Raw genomic sequence first — 21,578 nt, 5'->3', positions numbered from 1 at the left:
TCATAATTTTTTAGATACTGAATGACGTAGTGACAGACTTGAGAGGCAAAGAAAGTGAGTTAGAGAGAGAGGATCTAGGCTGAGAATGAGTTTGAAAGAAAAAGGAATAATTCGAATTGAAGGCAGAAATTAGAGTTACTAAATTCAAGAAATGGATTTATGTATAAATAAATTAGGATAAATTAATAATTTTATATTCGCGTATATTTAATAGGTTTCATGGGGTGAATACTTATGTCCGTGTTTCCATTAGAGGTGGCAAACGAAAAAATCCACCTTGTCTTACCAAAAACCCACCATCTGGTAGGTTGGCCCACCCCCACCTAGTAAGACGATCTTGAATTTCTCTCCCGCTCCCCCTAATGGTAGGCTGACGGGTTGGCAGATTCTCCATTTTTTTATAAATCATTAAATATTAAATAATATATATAATTTCACAATAATTTCAATAAATTTATAATTTCTAAAAATATTAAAAAATTATAATTTTTAAATTCACGTACATTAAAGTTTTATAATTATAAATATGTAATAAACATAATTATAAACCAAATTTTTTGAAACAAAATAATAAAATCAATATTGTCCAAAACAAAACAAATATTATCTAAAATATATAGTTAAACATCTTCAAGTTTATAATCAATCAACCATAAAACATAATCCAAAATATAACTTAGAACATCTTCAATTATCATCTTTATCCTCTTGTAGATCAATAACATCATAGAAATTTATAAAAAAAAAAATTGTCCTGACAAAATAAAAGTTTGGCCCAGCGGAGAAGTCTGCCCCGCCCCGCCAAAACTCATTTATTAGGCGGTGTAGGGTAGGCGAATTTTTTAAGTTTGACGGTTTCAAATTTCCAACCAAAGCCGTCTTTTTTTGGCTGATTATGCGGGCCAACCTGACGGATGTCGGCCTGTTTGCTATTTCTATAAGAATCTATTCTATTATTAATATATATTTAATAATTTACTTCTAATTTTTAATTATAGTAAAAATGTAAGATATGATACCAAAAAAACGGTTAAAGCGACATAAATTTTTTACTAATAAAAAAATATATCTTTTTTTATTTTTTAGACACGTATCTATTCTTTTAAGTTATACATTTTAATTTATATAAATTAATGTCAATTAAATATACAAAAATATACTAATTAATAAAGAAATAAAATTTAAGATAAACATGTCCTGAACAAATTGAAATAAAATAAAGGCTTTTAATTATGATCATTAATTATAATTACATATATTTATTTCAAAATTTATACTTCGAAAATTCAGTATATTAATATTTTGTATTTTTATTTCTTAATTTTAGACTATCACAAATATTAGTTACTCTCTAATAATGACAATGCTTAAAAAAAAACATAATTAAATAATCTTAAAATTATATAATAATCTTCAAAAAACAAAAAAATATACAATTACCTAAAATATAATATTTGTGTAGTAACTGAAATTTAATTTCTAATATAAAAGTAACATATAATATCATTTCATAATCAAATAAGTGTTTAATCAAATAGTTTAATATTTATATAATAATATGACAAAATAAATTAAAGTTTGAGTTTAACCATAACAAGTGCTCAAATTTAAATTTTTATAAATTAATTTATTTTTGTTAAAGTGAATTTTGCAATAAAAATTCATAAAAAAATTTATATATTAAAGTAGAAAATAATTTATTTATAAATTCAAAATTAAAAATAATTATTCTTAAAAGTTAAATATGCAGATAAAAAAATAAACTATAACTTGCAAAAATTATCTCTAAAATTTATTACAATAAATAATAAAACTGTAAAAGTTATGTATCTATATAAATTAAATTATATTAAATCATAGGATATTTAGATATTTAATCAACCTAATTAATTAGTTTGTAATTGATTTAATTTAATCATTTAAAAAAATTTGAATAACCCTTTTTAGAAATATTACAATCTAAATAATATAGATTGAAGATTAGAAAAATATAACTAAATTATATAATACAACATAAGATTTCTAAAAATTTGTTTTATAGCAGATCTAATGTCAAGATATTTATCATCATTTGTGGTATAATCTAATTTCACAATTATTTAAACGTTATTTTTATGAAAAATTGCATTATTTATTTTGAACAAAAATATTTACTTACTATTATAATTTAAATAGAATATAAAATAGATATAAACCAATTTCTTTTAATAATTACTCAATCACAAATATCCATCAAGGACATGAGATTTAAGAGCATATAAAGTAAATATAATACCTATAACTTTTATAAATTAAACAGAACATATAATAATAAACAAATAATTAAATCAAAAAAAGTTATAGAACACCTATTATACACTACAACTGTTAGTATTGAGAAAGTTTTAACCATTTATTCTTTTTATTGGCTACCTTTTTATCTACTCTATACTTCATCTACGAATATGTTAAGAACTAAATTTATACTTCGCAAACTTTTAAAATCCTATATATTCTTACCAAATACAATATTATTATGCCTTTTTTTTATAGAAATCATTGAGTGGAAGAACCGTTGATGAGAAAATGAGGTTCTCTTATAATATGTCTGACTTTTTATGATAATAAAATAAAAATAAAAGGCATGAAATAATATTGTGTATATTTAAGTTAATTTTAATCTTTTTTAATAACTAAATTTGTCATAATGTAATGGATAAACGATGACAGTTAATACGGATTGGATATGTTTTAAGTATGCTATACATTTTATGATTTTGTACGAAACAATATTAATTTTAATTTATATATTTATTATTGGATATTAAAAAAAGTATTTGTATTATTAGCATCTTTCAAATATTTCTCAACTCTGACCGTGATTAGGCCTAAAAGATCACCTATCTCGTTGGAAATAAATGTAATCTAATCAATTTTCATCTGATAGTACTATACATTCACATAATCATAGGAGAATTAACTTTAGCGAAATAACAATATGGTATTTAATTACCACATGAGTATTTTTATATATAGAATTATCAATCAATTATGTATGACTTCTATAAAAATAATATATTTAATATGAATATTGTTTGTTATGTCAAAGATAACAAATTGGCAAAAAAAATTAATTATAATGGATATATTCATTTTAAAAAAATATTTTTTTATGTAATACTATAATAAAAAATATCATGGTCATCCTGAATTATTACAGGTTCAACTAGTGGTAGAATGCTTAAATTGAGCCATCTTCAGACTATAATATTTGTCAAACAAATACTTAATGAAACACTCATCCATACCTTCTCATTTTGAGTACATTTATAAATAAAAAAAAAGAGTTAAAATAGAAAAAGCGATAAAAATGATAATTTTTATAATTTTGTGTGACTATCTATTTAAAGAAGACCATAAGACCATGATTGTCTACCAAAATTAATTTTATTTATTGCATTTAATTTGAATAAGTAAAAAATTATCTTATTTTAGTTTGGTCTTTAATTCACATGATTTAAATTTAGCTCAATATATATTATTTAATTTGATTTAATTATTAGTGAAAAAATTTTGAGAACCTATTTTATTCATATATTTATTATTTGAATGATTAATTAATCTAATTAATTAATTAATTAATTAATATAGATAATTATTATAATTAATTTGGTTTAATAAATTAAAAAAAATTAAAAAATACTAAGAGAACATTAAAAGAAATAAATTAAAAAATACTACCAAATCAAATTAATATAAATTATAATAAATTATGTGATATTTAAATATCTAATCAAATTAATTAGTTGATATAGTTAATTTATCATAATAAGTTGTATTTAATGAGTTAAAAGAAACAAATCGCTAAACAGTCTCATAAGTATGTCACGTCAACTCCATCATTAAGTGCAGAAATATGATTTTTATATAAGAATAGATAATAAATAGAATATATGAGAATATAATATGTGACATATTTTAATTATAAAATTAGTATTATATAATAGATTTTTTCTGAATCTCTATTCCTTGTTTGTTGCTAATTTTTACGTAATTACTTAATATATAATTTTCGCCTATAAAACTATCAACTCCTTAATATTATGATTTAATTAATAAGAATGATGACATTAATATTTTTACATAAGTCTTGTTATTATTTATAATTAGGAAATAGCTATAAATAAATTTATTTCCTTAATGAATGTTAATTTTATTATCAAATTCTATATTACCTTTAAAATTTTAGCGTAATTGAGTCTAATTTCTATATTTTAAAATGAATTTACTCAACAAAATTAATATGTAAATCACATTATTATTACAAAATTACCTTTTTAACATAATTAGTGGTGCTTGTTTGAACCATTAAATTTAGCTTCTAATGATATTAACGTCAACCTATTTTATTATCTTGTACCTTTAAAGAATTTACACGACTAATATAAAAGTATAACAATTGAAAAAATTTTTATTACAATAGGAATATTCATTTTAACAAATATTCTTCTATCTAATGCTATAAAAAAATACACCGGGCACTTTGAACTACTATTGGTCAACCTTCATTAGGATGCCTAAATTGAGATATACAAACAATCAATAACACACTCATCCTTACTTTTTTTATTTTGGATACATTTATACATAAAAGAAATTATATATAAAGAAACAAAGAAGAAGAAAAGAAGAGTTGAAATAGCAAGAGCGATACAAATCACAATTTTTATAATTTTGTGTGGCCATCTATATATAGTAGACTAGACAACTATGATTATCTAACAAAATTAATTTATATTTATTGCACTCAACTTGAATAAGTAAGAAATTATCTTATTTTAATTTAGTTCTTAATTCACATTATTTGAATTTAGCTCAATATATATGATTTAATTTGATTTGATTATTAGTTGAAAATATCTTAATTGTCTATTTTATTCATAAATTTATTATTTTATTGATTAATAAATTAATCAAATTAATTAATTAGTACACACAATAAATTTAGTTTAATAAATTAAAAGAAATAATTAAAAATACTAACAAATATTAAAATAAATAAATTAAAAAATACTAATAAATCAAGTTGATATAAATTATAATAAATTATACAATATTTAAATATCTAATCAAATCAATTAGTTGATATAATTAGTTTATCGTATAACTTATATTTAATGAGTTAAAAGAAATAAATTGGAAAATACTCTCAGAAACATGCCACATCAACTTCATCATTAAATACAGAAATTCGATTTTTATATAATAGAATAGATAGATAGATAGATATTATTCAAATTTGTTAACAATAAAAATAATCTAAAATAGGATAAGATAAATATATATATATTCAAAAAGACTTTAGTTATAAAATTTTGATCGGTTATTTTCCAAGTATAATAATAAAAAAAAAGATCATTTTAAAGGAAAGTACATATGATACCGTGCTAGGAACCCATCCAACGTGTGGACTTAGAATTGGAGAGATGAGGTGCACCGCCCAATGAAAGGGTGACACATAAGAAATACCTAAACTAGCTGAACGACGACGTTTTCAGTTCAACTTAAACAGTAACACGACACTTCACAACTCCGAGGTAGAATCGCAAGCTCAACGTTGTTGCCTCTCAAACAGAGACTAAAATCCTTCTTCTCTCTCTCTCTCTCTCTCTCTCTCTCTCTCTCTCTCTCTTTCTCTCTAAGGTATATCGCTTTTTTCAACCCTCTCTCTTTTAAATGTATTTATATTTATTGTAGATTGGTGTTTTTGAAATCAAATTAGGATTATGAACTGATTGAAGGGGAACTTGATTGTTGGATGCAGATGGGGTTATGGCATGTAATGGTGTTGGCGCTAATTATGGCGTTTTGGAACCTAAAGGGTTCAGAAGGGATCCGATTCGTTATAGACAGGGAAGAGTGCTTCTCCCACGATGTCAAATACGAGGGTGACACCGTTCATGTTTCCTTCGTTGTTATTAAGGCTGATTCTCCCTGGCATTACGGTAACGACGGTGTTGATCTCGTGGTATGTTTCTTTTACTACCTCAATGTTTCTTAGGCATCAATTTCTCATTCGAATTCTCTCTAGTTTAGGGTTCTATTGGAACACATAGTCACTCATCACTAATGCTTTCTCTTAACTACGCCTGTTGATCCTAGTTAGCAGTTGATTTTCAGGGACTCAAACACTTTAACTTACTTTTATTAAGCAAATAAGGCATACTTTAGAGCATTATGTGTTGGACTTTTGATGTTAGATGGTGTATATTGAGGTAACTATATATGTTTTATAGGGTTTGAATCTTGTTACATATACCATAATGTTTGAATTTTCAGATAAAGGGACCTTCTGGTGAACAAATTCATGATTACCGTGACAAGATCAGTGAAAAGTTTGAGTTTGTGGCTCACAAATCAGGTGTCCACAAATTCTGCTTCAACAACAAGTCTCCTTATCACGAAACCATCGATTTCGATGTACATGTCGGACACTTCTCTTACTTTGAGCAACATGCCAAGGATGGTAAGTGCCTCTGCTATTGGGTTCACTCATTTTTACTTGTTAGTTGTAAAACGCCACTAGTTAAAAGCGAGGGATTTGTCATGGAAACTGCTGTGATTCCTTGCAGAACATTTCAACCCTTTGCTGGAGCAGATACAAAAGTTGGAGGAAGCTCTTTACAACATTCAGTTTGAACAGCATTGGTTGGAGGCACAGACTGACCGCCAAGCAATAGGTATTGTTTTCATTTTCAGTATATAACAAGCTTTGTAATTCCATTCAACAATCAAACCATAGTAGTTAGAATCTCGATTTAACTCTTAAAATCTTTCGATATTACTATTTTAAATGAGAGAATCGATTTTACAAAATTTGTACTAGGTCTGACGATTTTACGATTTAAATCTTGTTAAGATTTTACGACTTTACGTTTTACGTACTTAATATACTTTTTCGATTTCACGTAACATCTCGATTTTCTCTACCTTGAATCAAACCATAGAATAGACCACATTGTTATTTAGGCTAATGAATGAATGAGAACCACATTAATGTTGCTCTTTCCGTTCCCTCCTATGTTTATATCCATATGGCATCGATTCAACGATGTACTAGAAAGTGATCGCGAAAGATAATAATATTATGTTGGTGCAAGATATCATGTTCCCTGATGTTTTTTATTGGAATGTAGTGAATGATGCAATGAGCAGAAGAGCAGTACACAAAGCAATTTTTGAATCAGCAGCACTAATTGGGGCAAGTGCACTACAAGTCTACCTTCTGCAGCGATTATTTGAACGAAAGCTTGGAACCTCCAGAGTTTAAAACTAAGATAGGATATATCGTTTTGGACCCTGTAATATTAGAAATGAACACCTTTTATTTTGTTCCATCTTATGGATATTTCTATTTCTAGATATTCACTTCCTCTTAATACTTTGGAAACATGTTATTTATTTTTATCAATACAGTAGATTCTTTGCAAAATTACGAATGACAATCGTCGACGCTCCTTTCCAATACACAATAATACCCTTATCTATGTTCATCACTTGCTACTCACTTTCAGACTTGAGGTGTTCGTATTTTAACATTTGTTCTCTCCGAGTTGTTCAGAATGATATTACATCCTGACACTGCTATTAGTAATCAAATACTTCTCAACTTGTTTTTTGTTTTAATAAAGAAACTGATATTATTGTTATTGAAATAATAATAACCAAATGAATAACATTCAACAAGTAGTGTAACAATTGGAAATGGAAACTGATGAGAGGTTTATTGATAACTAAACATGAAACACAAAACAGAAGGGTTCAATAAATAAGGTTACACACACCACCAAGTATTGAACAGATACGATATATTATTGATTTGTTCTTATTGGTATTGTCTCTCAACCATAACATGCAGAGATGATGTTACTCTTATTCAGAAGAGTTTATGCAGCACAACCATTTTCTATTCTGCAAGGGGAAACAAAGAGAGTTAATGAAAGAAAGGAAATGAATGAGAGTATAGATAGGGAAGAAAACATACAGGATGGGGCTTTCCAAGAACAACATGATGAGGGGGTTTGGGAGAAGAGAGGGATTTGGGAGCAGTAGCAGCCTTCTTCTCGTTCCTTGCTTTGTTGAAGATAACAGTGAAACCATCGGCAGATGCTGGGTCGTTCACATCCCATTCTCCGAACTTGGGCAATGCCCTTCCACCTTCCTCTGAATCCTGGATATCAAATGTTATCAATTGGATCATCAAAACAACACCACAATAATAAGATCAAAGGGATAGCGTACCGCCATGCGTGAAAAATCTTGAAAGGAAGAAGAGGAGATTGACAAGAAATTGTTAATTGAGTAGTGGGTACCGTATACTATTAGTATTAGGATACCACACACTTTCCAGCTATTAAACACCCTTTTTTTTATTTTATTTCATTTTTTCTATTATTTTTATCCAGCAATAAAATTTTAAGATAAGATGTTATTACTTTCATCATGGTTTGGCTTAATTAAAAAGGTGTTTTGATGATTCGATGGAAGGAACATATGCGTTGCTTAAACAGAAATGAGGTTTGTTCCCCACATTGACATTGACCGGTTATTGAATTGGGAGAGACGGATCCATGTGATAAGATTTTCATTTTAATTATGGCCGATGTTCAAAAGCGTTGCATAAATGAAAGTTGATTGAAAAGAGAGATAATTAAAGGAATGTGAGATGTTACGTTATTGGATCTCAAAATACAACATACATACAAGAAACAAGTACAATTATGAATAATAGTTACACCAAAACCAATAGTTTGAGTGTGCAACTTAACAAGCAAGCACAACACAAAGAAAAGAATGACGGATTATAAGCATTTCAAACGTCGGCAGAAGCATTGTCTGGCTTGAAGTAAGGCGGAGGAACTGCACCGGCAGCGGCACCGGGGGGTGGAGTAGGCATCCCATAGACTTGAGGGTTGGTCTGGACGTCACGCCTTCCCCTGTGCCTTCCGAAGAAGTAACATCCAAAGCCAAGAATGAAGCAGAACAGAATAAGAGGCAGAGAAATCACCACCACCATACCCATTGTGTTACTATTTCTTCCTTCAACAACAGCTGGATAGAGAACTGAGAGTATGTATGACTATTTATTCAGCCACACAAGTGCTGCCGTGCTGGCATCGATCCCCTTAACGTTCAAGTTTCTAACGGTCGCATCTTCTTTGTCCCCACCATCCTATAAACAAATATGTTCCCTTTCTCTAATTCGCATTGTTTAACACTTCCTTCACTTTATCACTTATAGCTTCTACCCATCCACCTGCACCGAATCATATTCCCTTGCATTTATCTTTTTCTATCCAATTTAGTATTTACATTTCTTTTATTTCGGAAACAGAACAACTCTACTAGGGCTGCGTTTGTTTACAGAGACAGGACACTGAGACAGGGACACAAAGACACAAAATCGTGTTTGACAGACGAGACATGGACAGAGACAATGTGTCCAAAGACACTGAATTAGTGTATTTTGTGTCCATCCTGACATGAAGGACACAGAGACACTAACAAGGGACACAACTTATTTTTTATTTTTTCTTTTATTATTCTTGTTAATTTTTCATAATTATATTTTTTATTATTATATTTTTCATCTCAAATTTTTTTTTAAAGAAAAAAATGAGAATAAATTGGATTTTCATATACAAGAACACAAAATTTTGTGTCTCTGTCCATCACTGTCTTGTCCTGTCTTGTTCTTAGTGTCTTGTCCCGTCCTGTTCTCAGAAACAAACGTAGTATAGTTCATGTGAACTCTACTAGCCTTTACATTTTAAAATTCATGTAAATTGACTCGTCAAGCTTTTTTCAATTCTCAATTTGATTTAAACTAAACATAATATATTCTTTCATCTTTAAGCCATATAAGCTCGATATTCATATCCTAAACCTAAACTATCTTAGTTACATGCAAAGTTCAATTTTTAAATCTTTCTAAATATTAAAGTATACATTACTTTTAATTTTGGGTAAAGTATACTTTTTGTCCCTAAAGTTTGGCAAAAGTTTTAAAAATACCTCTAAATTTTATTTTATTTCAATTTTGTCCCAAAAATTTTAAATTTGTATCAAATATACCCTTGATGACTAAATTTTCAAAAAAATTTAAGACCAATCTAACAATAATGCATAAAAATTATACTTGATTAGCTTGTATTGAAGGTTGTTCTTATGAAATTGTTGTTGAATTGGTCTTAAATTTTTTTAAAAAATTAGCTGTTAGGGGTATGTTTGATGCAAATCGAAAACTTTTGAGACAAAATTAAAACAAAATAAAACTTAAGGGTATTTTTAAAACTTTTGTCAAACTTCAGAGACAAAAAATATACTTTACCCTTTAATTTTTAAGGGGAATATATTGTTTGGGCTAACTTCATCAGCTCAAATACAAGATAAACCATAGTTTTTCTCTCTTCACCAATGGCATAGCCAAAGGATTAAAACCAATAAAAATAAAAGCATATTTGCTACACATATTTGCTACGTTTACTTGGAAATTAAAATGGACTGAAAACTTTACCACTATTTAGGAAATCCTTTCTCATCCGTGCCTAAGCGATATGACTCGACAGTTTTCAAGGTTAAGAATCAAGATAAACCATCAAGAATTTATAACTTTTCTCCCTCATTTGTTTATGTGGTTATGTCCATCCCGTTCCCGTGTTTAGGACATCATTCTGAATATCTTTTGATATTAGAGCCTCGTACGAGTTTCGGGGTAGCATTAGTTACCAAGTATGATAGAAGATAACTAGAACAAATTACTACACTTATCAGCCATTTCAGTTCCAAACACATTCATGAGAAGTAGAAGCATCCATTGAATCTTAGGTATGAAGAATGATCACCCTAAAGCAAGATACACCAGAAACTTATTGCAGGAAAACAAAAAATGTAGATAACGTTGCTCCCTATTCTACTTTGCCACAAACATAACTTAAATTTCACACTAAACAAACATTTTTTTAGCTAAATTTTGCTCCACTCTATGCTTTGTGTTCTGGTGGTCAGTTTGAAACTTGCGTGTACCCTTGCTAAAGAGGAAGTAATAGTTTGTAGAACTGTGCTCAAATGCTGGCTCTAAAAGGACATATACTGAACCTGCAAAATGGTTTATAGAAGCTCCACAACAAGGGCGGATCCACCACCACCTCCATTGCAAATGCCACCAACTCCGTATTTCCCATTTTTCTGCTTCAGTACCTGCATGCAGAGTGCATTTAGACCAACTGAATTCTGAAAAACAATATCAAATGATGTTATAAACAGAAGCATACCCCCAAAAGTGTCACCAGAATACGGGCACCACTGCAACCTAGAGGATGACCCAAAGCCACAGCTCCACCGTGAACATTTATCTTATCCTGCAAAATAGTAGTTACGTGAGCAACTGCAAGAAACATTCAGAGTTGGCTACAACGAAGGCAAATTATGGACTACAATGTATCATCTTCGACACTGTAAAGAGGGTGTGCTACAAAGACGTGAAAGAATTACTATCTTTACATTATAACAAGGGGTAATAAGTAATAACTCACCGAAGGAATCCCAAGAAGCTTCTGATTTGCAAGAGCCACAACCTAAACCCAACAACGTGAAGAATTAAATTTAAAGCAACAAGAGTTGGTAAGCATAATAAGATTGAATACAGTCATGAAATCCTACCGAGAAGGCTTCATTGATTTCATAAAAATCAATTTGTGATGCCTCCAACCCCGCTCTTGAAATAGCTTTGGGAATTGCAAGGGCAGGAGCTGTTGTAAACAACTCTGGTGCCTGCACAGATCAACCTCGTATGAGCATTAAGTTATACTCGTAATATACAAAATACAACAAGAGACAAAGTAAATACCACAAGTTTTTGGCCAAAAGGTCTAGTTCATATTTACAAATATATTTTTTTATGTACCTGAGCAGCATCAGCATATCCGGCTACCTTTGCAATAACTTGAAGTCCAAGCTTCAGTGCCTTCTCTCCACTAACCAAAACTAATGCAGCAGCACCATCACTGTAAGCAAGAGCAATCGCATTTTTATTAGGAACCAAGGCTCAAATCATACTAGAGCTTTCAAGAAACGTATGTGATATTTCAGTTAAACAGTTAATAGCAACTGGTAGCTTAAGCTAGGGAAAAAATCAAGCTTTAGCGGATTAATACTCAAGGAAGCATATAATATTAAACAAGTCAGTATTACAACTTTGTAACAGGCTTCAAGCTTCAAACGGTAGTGTCCAATGGAATAACTTGTGGTTCAAAGATGATATAGGCAGAAAATTTTCTATATCAGTTTCTGGTTCCTTTATATTCCCTGCTATATATCACCTGAGTCTAAATGGCAATCAAATCATTACAGTAAACTTTCCTGAAGATAATGGATTTTTTCCCAAAATATAATTGGCAAGGAACCCAAATCATAGTACGTATAGGAAATGAAGCAGGAAAGAGTTCAAAAAAGAATTCAGATAATAATATTAACCTTATGCTGGAGGCATTTCCAGGGGTAACAGAACCTCCACTCTCCTTGAAACTTGGTCTGAGTTTGCGTAACTTGTCAGCATCAAACTGGCATCATAAGAGGAAATAAATAACGATATATTGGTTTACATTCAAATGAATATTGATGAAATTAATGACTAGATGATTAAATAGATTAGCAGCTAGAATGATCATGGACAGAAAGTGTTCTGTATGTGAGATAAAACAAAACTACAAATTCCAACCCTGACTTCTCTTGATGAATTGTTCACATGCATATCACTCTGCTTAGAAACCCTATATTCTTCTAACAAGATTTTAATGACAGGAAAATAAGAAATGTTTGCAGATACAAATATATCTACAGACATGTATTTCATAAGTTCCTATCAGTATACAAGGAATATTACCATTGCTCAAGTAATTTGGATAATTACCTTTCCTGGTCCTTCATCCTTATCGACAAGGGTTGATGGTTTCCCCCTTCCACCAGGGACTTCAACTGGAACAATTTCCCATGTAAAGGCACCACTTTGTTGGGAAGCAATTGCCCTTTCAAAACTCTGAACTGCATGGTTATCCTGAGGAAAAGACAAAGCCATCAGAACAAATAGAAAAGGCTCCTATAATTATGACCTGATGAAACCTGTCTGAAGAGTGATCGGCTATAAATTACCATTTCCTCTCTTGTTATTGAATGGTTCTCTGCACAGAGTTCGGCACAGGATCCCATGTGAACATCCTTATAGACATCCCATAAACCATCCTTTATCATTCCGTCAACAACTGTATCATGTCCAAGGCGGGACCCTTTCCTGAATTTACAGTATTGAATCAGTTGAATCCAGAGGCAAGAAAATTCAAATAAAAAGGCAATAGGTAGTACCTTGCTTCTGTCAAATACTTAGGTGCATTAGACATGCTTTCCATACCACCAGCTACAACAACATCGTTTAAGCCTAATTGAATACTCTGTGCAGCAAGCATTACAGCTGCAATAGGCAGAAGAATTTTTTTAATATCCATGTTGTATTGTCTTTGCATGTAGTTTGGACAGGGAAAGGAGAGCACAGAGACAAAGAAACAAACAGAATGCATGCACCTTTCATTCCGGAGGCACAAACTTTGTTGACAGCGGTGCAGACAACTGAATTGGGTATTCCTGCTCCTAAGGCTGCTTGTCTTGCAGGAGCTTGCCCCACATTAGCACTAATAACATTCCCAAAGAAGACTTCTTCCACAAGTGATGGATCAACATTGGCCCTTTTCAGAGCACCTACACATGTGTTGTTCCAATTCAGTTTCTAACAAGACAGATATAGAGAGAGAGGTTTTCCTTGCTACATACCTTGAATAGCAATCGAGCCAAGCTTGGTGGCAGAGAAAGAAGAGAGGTTACCAACAAAGGCGCCCATTGGTGTGCGAGCAACACCAACAATGCAAACATCTACACAGAGGAACCATATTCAATCAAATTCAGATCTCTCCATTATATCTATCAATCAATCAAATATATAAGTTAAACAGAGGCTGACCTCTGGCCTTTATAGACTCTGCAGATGCGGGAGCCATTTTTGATTGAACTGAAATATGCAACTGATAACATAAAGAGAAGAGAAAATAAATATGAATTTTTGTTTTGCGCAGATCTAATCCGATCTGATCTGAGCTAAAGAGGAATGGATGGATGGGTTACCTTGGTCAGTTACGGGGAAGAAAGAACCAGACGAGTGTTCACAGCACACAGCATGTCCCGGATTCTTCTCTCTTTCTCTCTCTTTATATATACATGGCACTTCCCTCAGCTGTATCAGCCACCGCACGAGGTGCACGCACATTCCTACCTCTATTTCATTTTTTCATTTTATATTCACACACTTTTCATGCCCAATCACTAGTAAATTAGATTATTTTTTTTACATTCCCGTATAATTAGGAACATTTTGCTATAATGAATATTAATTCGTTTTATAAAAGTGGTTAGACTTTGGTGAACATGAGCATTGAGCAGGTTTAGGCCTTTAGGGTACTGTGACAAAGAGTCAGAGAAATATAAATAAATAAATAATGCAAAGTCATGTGCATGCACAAGCATAATCCCAATCGATTTGTGATTTACACATCTAATCTAACTATTTCTAGCCCGTGAAGCAGGGAATTATTTTCTTAATAATTTATAATAATCTTTATATGACCAGCCGGCTGCTATATAGTATGGTCCTTTTTCTTTGGAGTCTGCTATGTTTATATATCATGTCGTATTAATTCATATCCATAGCCATTTACTCCTTATTTATTAGCTTTTAGTAAATTGGTTAACGGCAAAGATAGTTGGGGATGGTTGGATGTATCAACATTTTCAAAATATCTAATCTAATTTTTTTAAGAGTAAACAAACTCAACATACTAAGTAGAATATATAAGACACAAAACTAAAGCAACACTTATGCTATTTTCGTCATAGTCATTAATAACATGGGTTACTTTTGCATTATTTCTTAGAATAATAAAACGATCTAGCAATATAATCCACTATATTTCTTAACTTGTTCTGAAAAATTAACTCGTTCTTACACAGTCAGATATTTCATATAACTGAGAAGAACTTTATTAACCATGTTTTCTGTGCGTCTTTCCTCAAAAGCATTGTTCTCCAGCTCTCAAAGTGCTCTTTTATGGACCTTGGGATACTCCATACACGATCCACATAAGTAATCCACGCGCACCACACTTGCTATGCATACTCACACATAAGTACATAACAAACAAATGTTGTACAGTTTCAATTTCTTTTTTACACATAATACAGATATTATCACTTTGTTAAATGATACCCAATCTACTCAATCAATCATTTGTATTAACTCGACCTACAAGTACAAACCAAGTAAACAACTCTACTCGAGGGGCACTAATCCTTTTCAGATTATATTTGTAAACTTGTTGCTGAGAATATCTTCTGTCACAGTCTGTACCTGCAACACCTGCACAAATGAGTTAGTAGTATAAACGCATTCCTTATCAAATTTTCACACCACTCTATCTTGTACGCCTTCTATCAATCTCACAGCTTGCAAGATATCTAGAAGTTGGTTCAAACTGTCAGTCTCCCATTGGCGGAGTTCCCTCCTCCACTGAAAGTTCCATTACCCACTCTATTGATAAACGATTTATCATGCCGATATAGAATTCAATAATGGATATAATCGTGAGTATAGTCTAATCGACATTCAAACTTCGCATCAAACAATCCTACAATCTATAACCGAGAGTACTAGTCTCCCGAGTCGTCCTCCCTTGGAATTGCTAGAGAATGCATCTTATTGATTAGGAAGCCTTATTATGATTTTTTGAAGGTTTAGCAAAATAGATGACAAACAATTTAGAAAGCTTGGCCTAGGGTTGGCATTAGAAATTCTATCCTTATAGTTCCTCAAAATGGGGTTTATCACTATCCCATCCTAAAATCCACAGTCCCCAATCACGGATCATTTGTTATTTGAAATCAAGTAGAGCCTCGGAAAGGAGTCTTTTAGCTTTTCCAACTGCAGCCAAGTATCTTCCCAAAATCTGGTTGATCTGCCATCACCTACTTCCATAGCCAGACCGTCAATCATCTTTTATCTGAAATGTTGCTCTTTAATTTGCAAGTGACAAATATCTCTCCACGGGCTTCTTTTTGCTGGTATAGTTCAAGTAGACAATAACTGTCCAATATTCAGATTATTGCAGGACTACACAACCTTCTTCCACAAAGGGCAATCCTCCTTAGAAAATCTCCACCACAACTTAAACAATAAAGCGGTATTACGAATCATCGCATCTCTCACACCCAACCCTCCTAATTTCTTCGGTGCCTGTATCAACTCCCACTTTACAAGAGCCAGCCTAGGGCGCCCATCATCCTTCCCCCAAAAGAACCTCCTTTGCAATGAAATTATTTTTTTGCCACCACAGCCGGCATTTTATACAAACTCAAATAGTAAGTAGGCAAACTATTGATCACTGATTTGATGAGGACCAACTTCCCTGTTCTGCTGAGCACCTTTGCTTTCCACAAACTAAGTTTCTCCTCTACTTTATCTATTACTGGATTCCATGTTTTAACTAACCTGAACCTCGGGTTTGCTCCTAACTCAATGCCCAGGTACTTCACTGGTAGACTTGTCGCCTGGCACCCTAATAATTTGCACATCCGACCAACCCACTCTTGACTACAATTTACCGATATCAAACTGGACTTATCAAAGGTAATACTCAACCCGGACATCACTTCAAAGCACCTCAACAGTCTCTTGTAATTTCTGACTGTCTCTTCCTCCGGCAAACAGAACAACATAGTATCATCAGCAAATTGAAGGTGTGATAGTTCTATATTATCCTTATCGACTAAAAGAAGGGTTATTCTCCTATTTCTTATCGCCTCCCCGATCATCCTGTTCAATATGTCTACAACCAGCATGAATAGAAATGGTGATAACGGGTCACCTTGCCTGAGCCTCCTTTCCATCTTAAATGGTTTTGATGGTGTCCTGTTAACCATTATGGAGATAGATGCTGATCTAATGCATTCAGTGATCCATGCCCTCCATCTTGTACTAAATCCCATCTTTTCTAGCACCATATCAATAAAATTCCATTTGACTTTGTCATAGGCTTTCTGAAAGTCCAGTTTGATGATTGCCGATGCCTTCTTCTTCAGTTTTAGCCATTGTACAGTCTCACATGCTATTAGCACTCCATCATGTATCATTCTTTCCTTTGACAAATGCACTATGTGCTTCCCCAACTAACACTGGCATTACACGCCTCATCCTTCTTGTCAACACTTTTGATATGACCTTGTAGACGCACCTAACCATACTGATTGGTCTAAGATTTTTTATTTCCATTGCGCTCACAAACTTCGCTATTCAGGTAATATTGGAGTCTGTTGGTAACCTTGTTGTCTCAAAGAAACTCATCACAGTTTTAGTAAATTCCACTCCAATCTCATGCCAGCACTTTTTGTTGAAGTTCATGTTATATCTATCATTTCTCGGAGCCTTAGATGATTCGCATTCCTAAATTGCTTCCTTTATTTTTTTCCTCTGACAGTAACACCTTTAGTGCTTGAACTTCTTCTAACTCCAACCGATTTATTAGGCCGTCTAAAAAATTAATGTTTGGCGAGACTTCCTAGTAGTATAGGTTTTTGTAGAAATTTTTGATGGCTACCTTAATTTTTGTATGATTTTTTACTAACTTTTCATTGATCACTAAAGAGTCAATCCAATTGTTTTAATCTAATTAAACCTGATAAAGACTTGGTGTTGGTTATATGAACTGGTCCTGTGAGTAACAGGAGTATAAGACTCTTAAAGTTTTAAGGTTAAAAAAAAATAATACAAGTAAGAATAAAATAAAATAAAATGAAATGGGAAAAGAAAACGGCCATATTCGTTGCACCAAATCGAAACTTCGCAATCTTAACATTTTTGGAAGGGCAAACTTGATTTGGTATCATTCTTATTTCCAAAAAGCCCAATGACCTTTAAATTGATGCCCAATTTTAGTCTCCGTTTGGGTCTTGTAATGCCATTTGTTCATCCAATATTTCCGTATATCGTCAGGACAAGCATGAATTCGTACACGTTATCTTTCCGTATAGCTGTCGAGGGTTAGTTTTTGCACACAAATTGTGCCAGTGTTTAAATTTTTTAATTATAATTACATTTTTTAAACACTCTTCAGGATATAGCTATTTTTTAAAATAGAAAATAAAACAGGATTATCATTTATCGTACATGAGAGATTTTGTCTATCAATTTTTTCCTATAATACCATTTATGATACATAATTCATGAAAAAAAATATGTTTCGCTTTCTTTATTATTGCTTAGAGAATAATATATTTATGATCTTGTTTAATCTCGTTTAATATTATTATTGTTAACGTTATTATTATTATTATATTTATTTTATAAAACGTGAATTAATAACCAATTTTTTTCAATATATAAATATTTATAATGAATAATAGAAAAATATTTAATATTTAATATTTTCATATTATTTTTTTATACGCTTTGCTATATGTATAAAAATTTTTTTATTATTCTCCTAAGCTATACATCTTCCTCCAGTGCTTTAAATTTTTGGATTTTTCGCTGTTCATTATCCTAATAAATTGATATTTCAGCTTCAGTCGAACCTTAAATTCTTCTAGTAATGCTATACCAAGATTAAAAAAATAATGAGAATTTATCTTGTTTAATATTTATTAGTTGTTAAAGGTAATTTTAATTATTAAAATCAATTAATAAAAACTAAAAAAAATAGTGTGGATTATTTTAGGTTAATTGTTTTTTTGGATACACTATGTTTCTAAAATTTCTCAAAACCCAAAAGGTCATTATCAACATATGAAAACTTAATTTCGACATGAGTCCATCGCGCCTCTTCCTACGCATCGCATGGAGCAGGGTGCTATCAAACTCATTTCAATTTACTGTTGCAGCGCACTAAATGCTACGATTTGCGCATTCAATATGGTCTTGGAGAATGTCACTCTTTCACTAATTAGAGTAAGGCAATAGCGTGATGAGGTATTACTTTGGAAAATATCAACTGTCAAGACTTTATCATTGTCACTATTACAAGAGGCATTTAGCTGATAGATTAAGCTATGACATGATAGTGGTGCTAATCATCCAGGTGCATTAATTGCGCATATTTTACCATTCAAGATACAAACCATCCTCTTTAAGCATCGTATGAAGGCGGACTTGCAAAAACAACTGAGTTCCATGCTAAAATCATGAGCATCACTAACGTAGCGTTTGTTTTGAGGTACTGAGACTGAGAGATTGAGATTCAGTATTGTGTTTGTTAGTTCAGAGACTGATACTAAAATTTTTATTTTTGTCTCTAAAATTTCAGTATTTCAGTACCTCCAAAAAATAGGGACACAGGAGACTGAAATTTTTAGAGATGAAGACTGAAACTTTAATAATATTTTATACCTAAAATACTTTTATTTCAATTAATTAATTCCAATGTGCAAATTAAATTATAGTTTCATTCTTGTTTCAATTCCTGTCTCCCATTTTACACCAAACAGAATACTGAAATTTATTTTAATCCCTGTCTCTGTCTCTCAGTTTCAGTCTCAGTCTTTCCATCTCTGTTTCTCCAAAGTCATTTTAATTACTCTCACAAGATCACCAATAGTTTGACACTAAATACGACATCAAATAAATTATTTTATTCAATAAATTATTGACAAAAAATTTTATTTACTTATTCAACTTATGTTACTTATTAACATAATAATTTATTTTTTTATTTTAATGTGTCTTAATTATCTTTCATCTAACCAATAACTATGAAGAAACACGAACTATATAAATCTCAAAACTCTAGTCTAATGATTTGTAACCAGTAACATATTTAAACGGAATAGCATCATAGTGATAGACATTACGTGAACAAAATAAATCACAAGAAAGGAAGATACATAAAAAGAATTTACCAAAAAAAGAAACATGTCGGTAGAGATTAATTATGTGTGAAATAGACGATATGAAATTCTCAGTACAATCGCAAGAACACGGGAAGGATTAACAAACGTATATTACAAAAATATTTAAATATGATAAAACAAATATAATGCTATTTTTCTTATGGCATATGAGAAGAAAACTGTTGCTCTAGAAATAAATGACTCATTTTTATTGTTTTATGTGTTGATCTTGTTTTTTTATATAATTTAAATAAAAAAATATTTTTTTGTTTTGTCCGAATAAACTTAAAAATATTTTTTATATATAAATTATTTTTAAAAAATATATCCAAATATTAAATAATTTTTTTATTAAAAAAATCTAAAAAATTAATAAGTTAACATTTTTATTTTTAAAACTCAATTCAAACTGATTCTATAATTATTCTGATTAACAACAGATTTAGTGTGATATATATGCATTATTTATATAAATGAGTTGTGTTATTTATTTCTTATAACTGATTCGATTTAATTTTTTCTTTACAATAAATTTGTTGACGTATATTGTATTCAATTGTGTTATAGGGTAGTACTCAAACTCTCAAAATATGAAATTAGTTGAGAGTTGAGACAATTAGGACAATTAATATTCAAAGTATCTTTTTCTCGTTCCTTTCATCTAGAACCAATCGCGTTTCAAGAATGGACAAGCAAACCAATCTGTTGCCATCACCGCTGCCGCAGCAGCCGCCGGTGGCAGAGAGGTATGAATGAGGTTGGGTTTTATAGAAGGGTAGAAATGAAAAGGCATACAAGATCGAATCACTCTAAATGCGAGGTATAGCTCATTTTTCTGATGATTGGACTCGTTTCTTTTTGGATAAGAAGGATGGATAAGAAGGATGATACACGCTTAAGTTAGTAAGAGTAGAAGATAAATATGAGTTATTTTTCAGAATGAATAACGTACCTCTTTTATGCCAGAAGTGAATGTATTTATAGAATTGTTGTGCTACATAACGATTACTTAATAGGTCTAATATTGTGGAGCTATTATTGAGTGGGTCTAATTATGTGATAACTGCTCTTTAGTGAGCTTGTTTAGAGAGATTTGCGGAGATATTTCTGTGTCTATCTAGGTTAACACGTAGTTATTTGATGTTATAGGATAAATCCGTTAAAAGAGCAAAACACATATTCTCTACGTACTCTCCACGTACTCCTCATATAATATGTGTGTTTTTAGTTTTAACCAGATTTCAATTTATAGTTTTACCTGAGTCGAATTATAGTTAACGGACAAATCAAGAAAAAAAAATCTTATTGTTCACGAATCAGAGGTAATTCTTTTATTTTCTTTTCCTTGCGATCCGAACATTTTTTCTAATATTTTCTTTCTCTTATTTTACTTTTTTTCTCTTTCAGTGTATTTACATAGAAGAACTCCGATCAAGGCCTGTGGAAGAGAGACACAGATTTGTGTATCGTAAAGACATATACAATCATAAGAAAAATTTAGAAGACCATGCACGAAAGAAGCACAGGACTGTAAATTTTCTTGCTGTTGCGGCAATGTATTT

At 31.1% G+C, this 21,578-nt stretch overlaps 4 protein-coding genes across 6 annotated transcripts; 1 reads left to right on the top strand and 3 right to left on the bottom strand.

The window, feature by feature from the left end:
* The first annotated feature begins 5,558 nt into the window (after window positions 1-5,558).
* On the top strand, window positions 5,559-7,474 carry LOC107496218 (transmembrane emp24 domain-containing protein p24beta2). 2 transcript variants are annotated; one of them, XM_016117427.3, is made up of 5 exons: window positions 5,559-5,682; window positions 5,804-6,007; window positions 6,319-6,505; window positions 6,612-6,719; window positions 7,176-7,474. In XM_016117427.3, the coding sequence occupies exons 2-5, from the start codon at window positions 5,804-5,806 to the stop codon at window positions 7,307-7,309; spliced, it is 633 nt and encodes a 210-aa protein (XP_015972913.1). In that variant the 5' UTR covers window positions 5,559-5,682; the 3' UTR covers window positions 7,310-7,474. The 2 variants fall into 2 exon arrangements, with proteins under 2 accessions (XP_015972913.1, XP_015972912.1); XM_016117426.2 differs by lacking the exon at window positions 5,559-5,682 and having other exon boundaries at window positions 5,798-6,007.
* A 226-nt stretch (window positions 7,475-7,700) lies between these two features.
* LOC107496219 (protein NOI4) lies at window positions 7,701-8,448 on the bottom strand. Its single transcript, XM_016117429.3, has 3 exons — window positions 8,281-8,448; window positions 8,024-8,209; window positions 7,701-7,950 (listed from the first exon to the last, which is right to left on the bottom strand). Exons 1-3 carry the CDS (start codon window positions 8,284-8,286, stop codon window positions 7,912-7,914), a joined length of 231 nt encoding a protein of 76 aa, XP_015972915.1. The 5' UTR covers window positions 8,287-8,448; the 3' UTR covers window positions 7,701-7,911.
* Window positions 8,449-8,689: 241 nt separating this feature from the next.
* LOC107496138 (uncharacterized) lies at window positions 8,690-9,116 on the bottom strand. Its single transcript, XM_016117334.3, has one exon. The coding sequence runs from the start codon at window positions 9,059-9,061 to the stop codon at window positions 8,852-8,854; it is 210 nt and encodes a 69-aa protein (XP_015972820.1). The 5' UTR covers window positions 9,062-9,116; the 3' UTR covers window positions 8,690-8,851.
* A 1,699-nt stretch (window positions 9,117-10,815) lies between these two features.
* On the bottom strand, window positions 10,816-14,365 carry LOC107496137 (acetyl-CoA acetyltransferase, cytosolic 1). Of its 2 annotated transcripts, none has more exons than XM_016117332.2 (13): window positions 14,209-14,365; window positions 14,048-14,095; window positions 13,861-13,959; window positions 13,615-13,788; window positions 13,399-13,504; window positions 13,189-13,327; window positions 12,950-13,093; window positions 12,514-12,599; window positions 11,945-12,044; window positions 11,701-11,811; window positions 11,574-11,615; window positions 11,313-11,399; window positions 10,816-11,238 (listed from the first exon to the last, which is right to left on the bottom strand). In XM_016117332.2, the coding sequence occupies exons 1-13, from the start codon at window positions 14,348-14,350 to the stop codon at window positions 11,149-11,151; spliced, it is 1,368 nt and encodes a 455-aa protein (XP_015972818.1). In that variant the 5' UTR covers window positions 14,351-14,365; the 3' UTR covers window positions 10,816-11,148. The 2 variants fall into 2 exon arrangements, with proteins under 2 accessions (XP_015972818.1, XP_015972819.1); XM_016117333.3 differs by having other exon boundaries at window positions 14,048-14,108; window positions 14,209-14,346.
* Between the last annotated feature and the right edge of the window lie 7,213 nt (window positions 14,366-21,578).

This window comes from Arachis duranensis, chromosome 7 (assembly GCF_000817695.3).
Source record: "Arachis duranensis cultivar V14167 chromosome 7, aradu.V14167.gnm2.J7QH, whole genome shotgun sequence".
NCBI lineage: Eukaryota > Viridiplantae > Streptophyta > Magnoliopsida > Fabales > Fabaceae > Arachis > Arachis duranensis.
The sequence above is the reverse complement of the archived record's forward strand: the minus strand, read 5'-3'. Positions and strand labels throughout refer to the sequence as shown.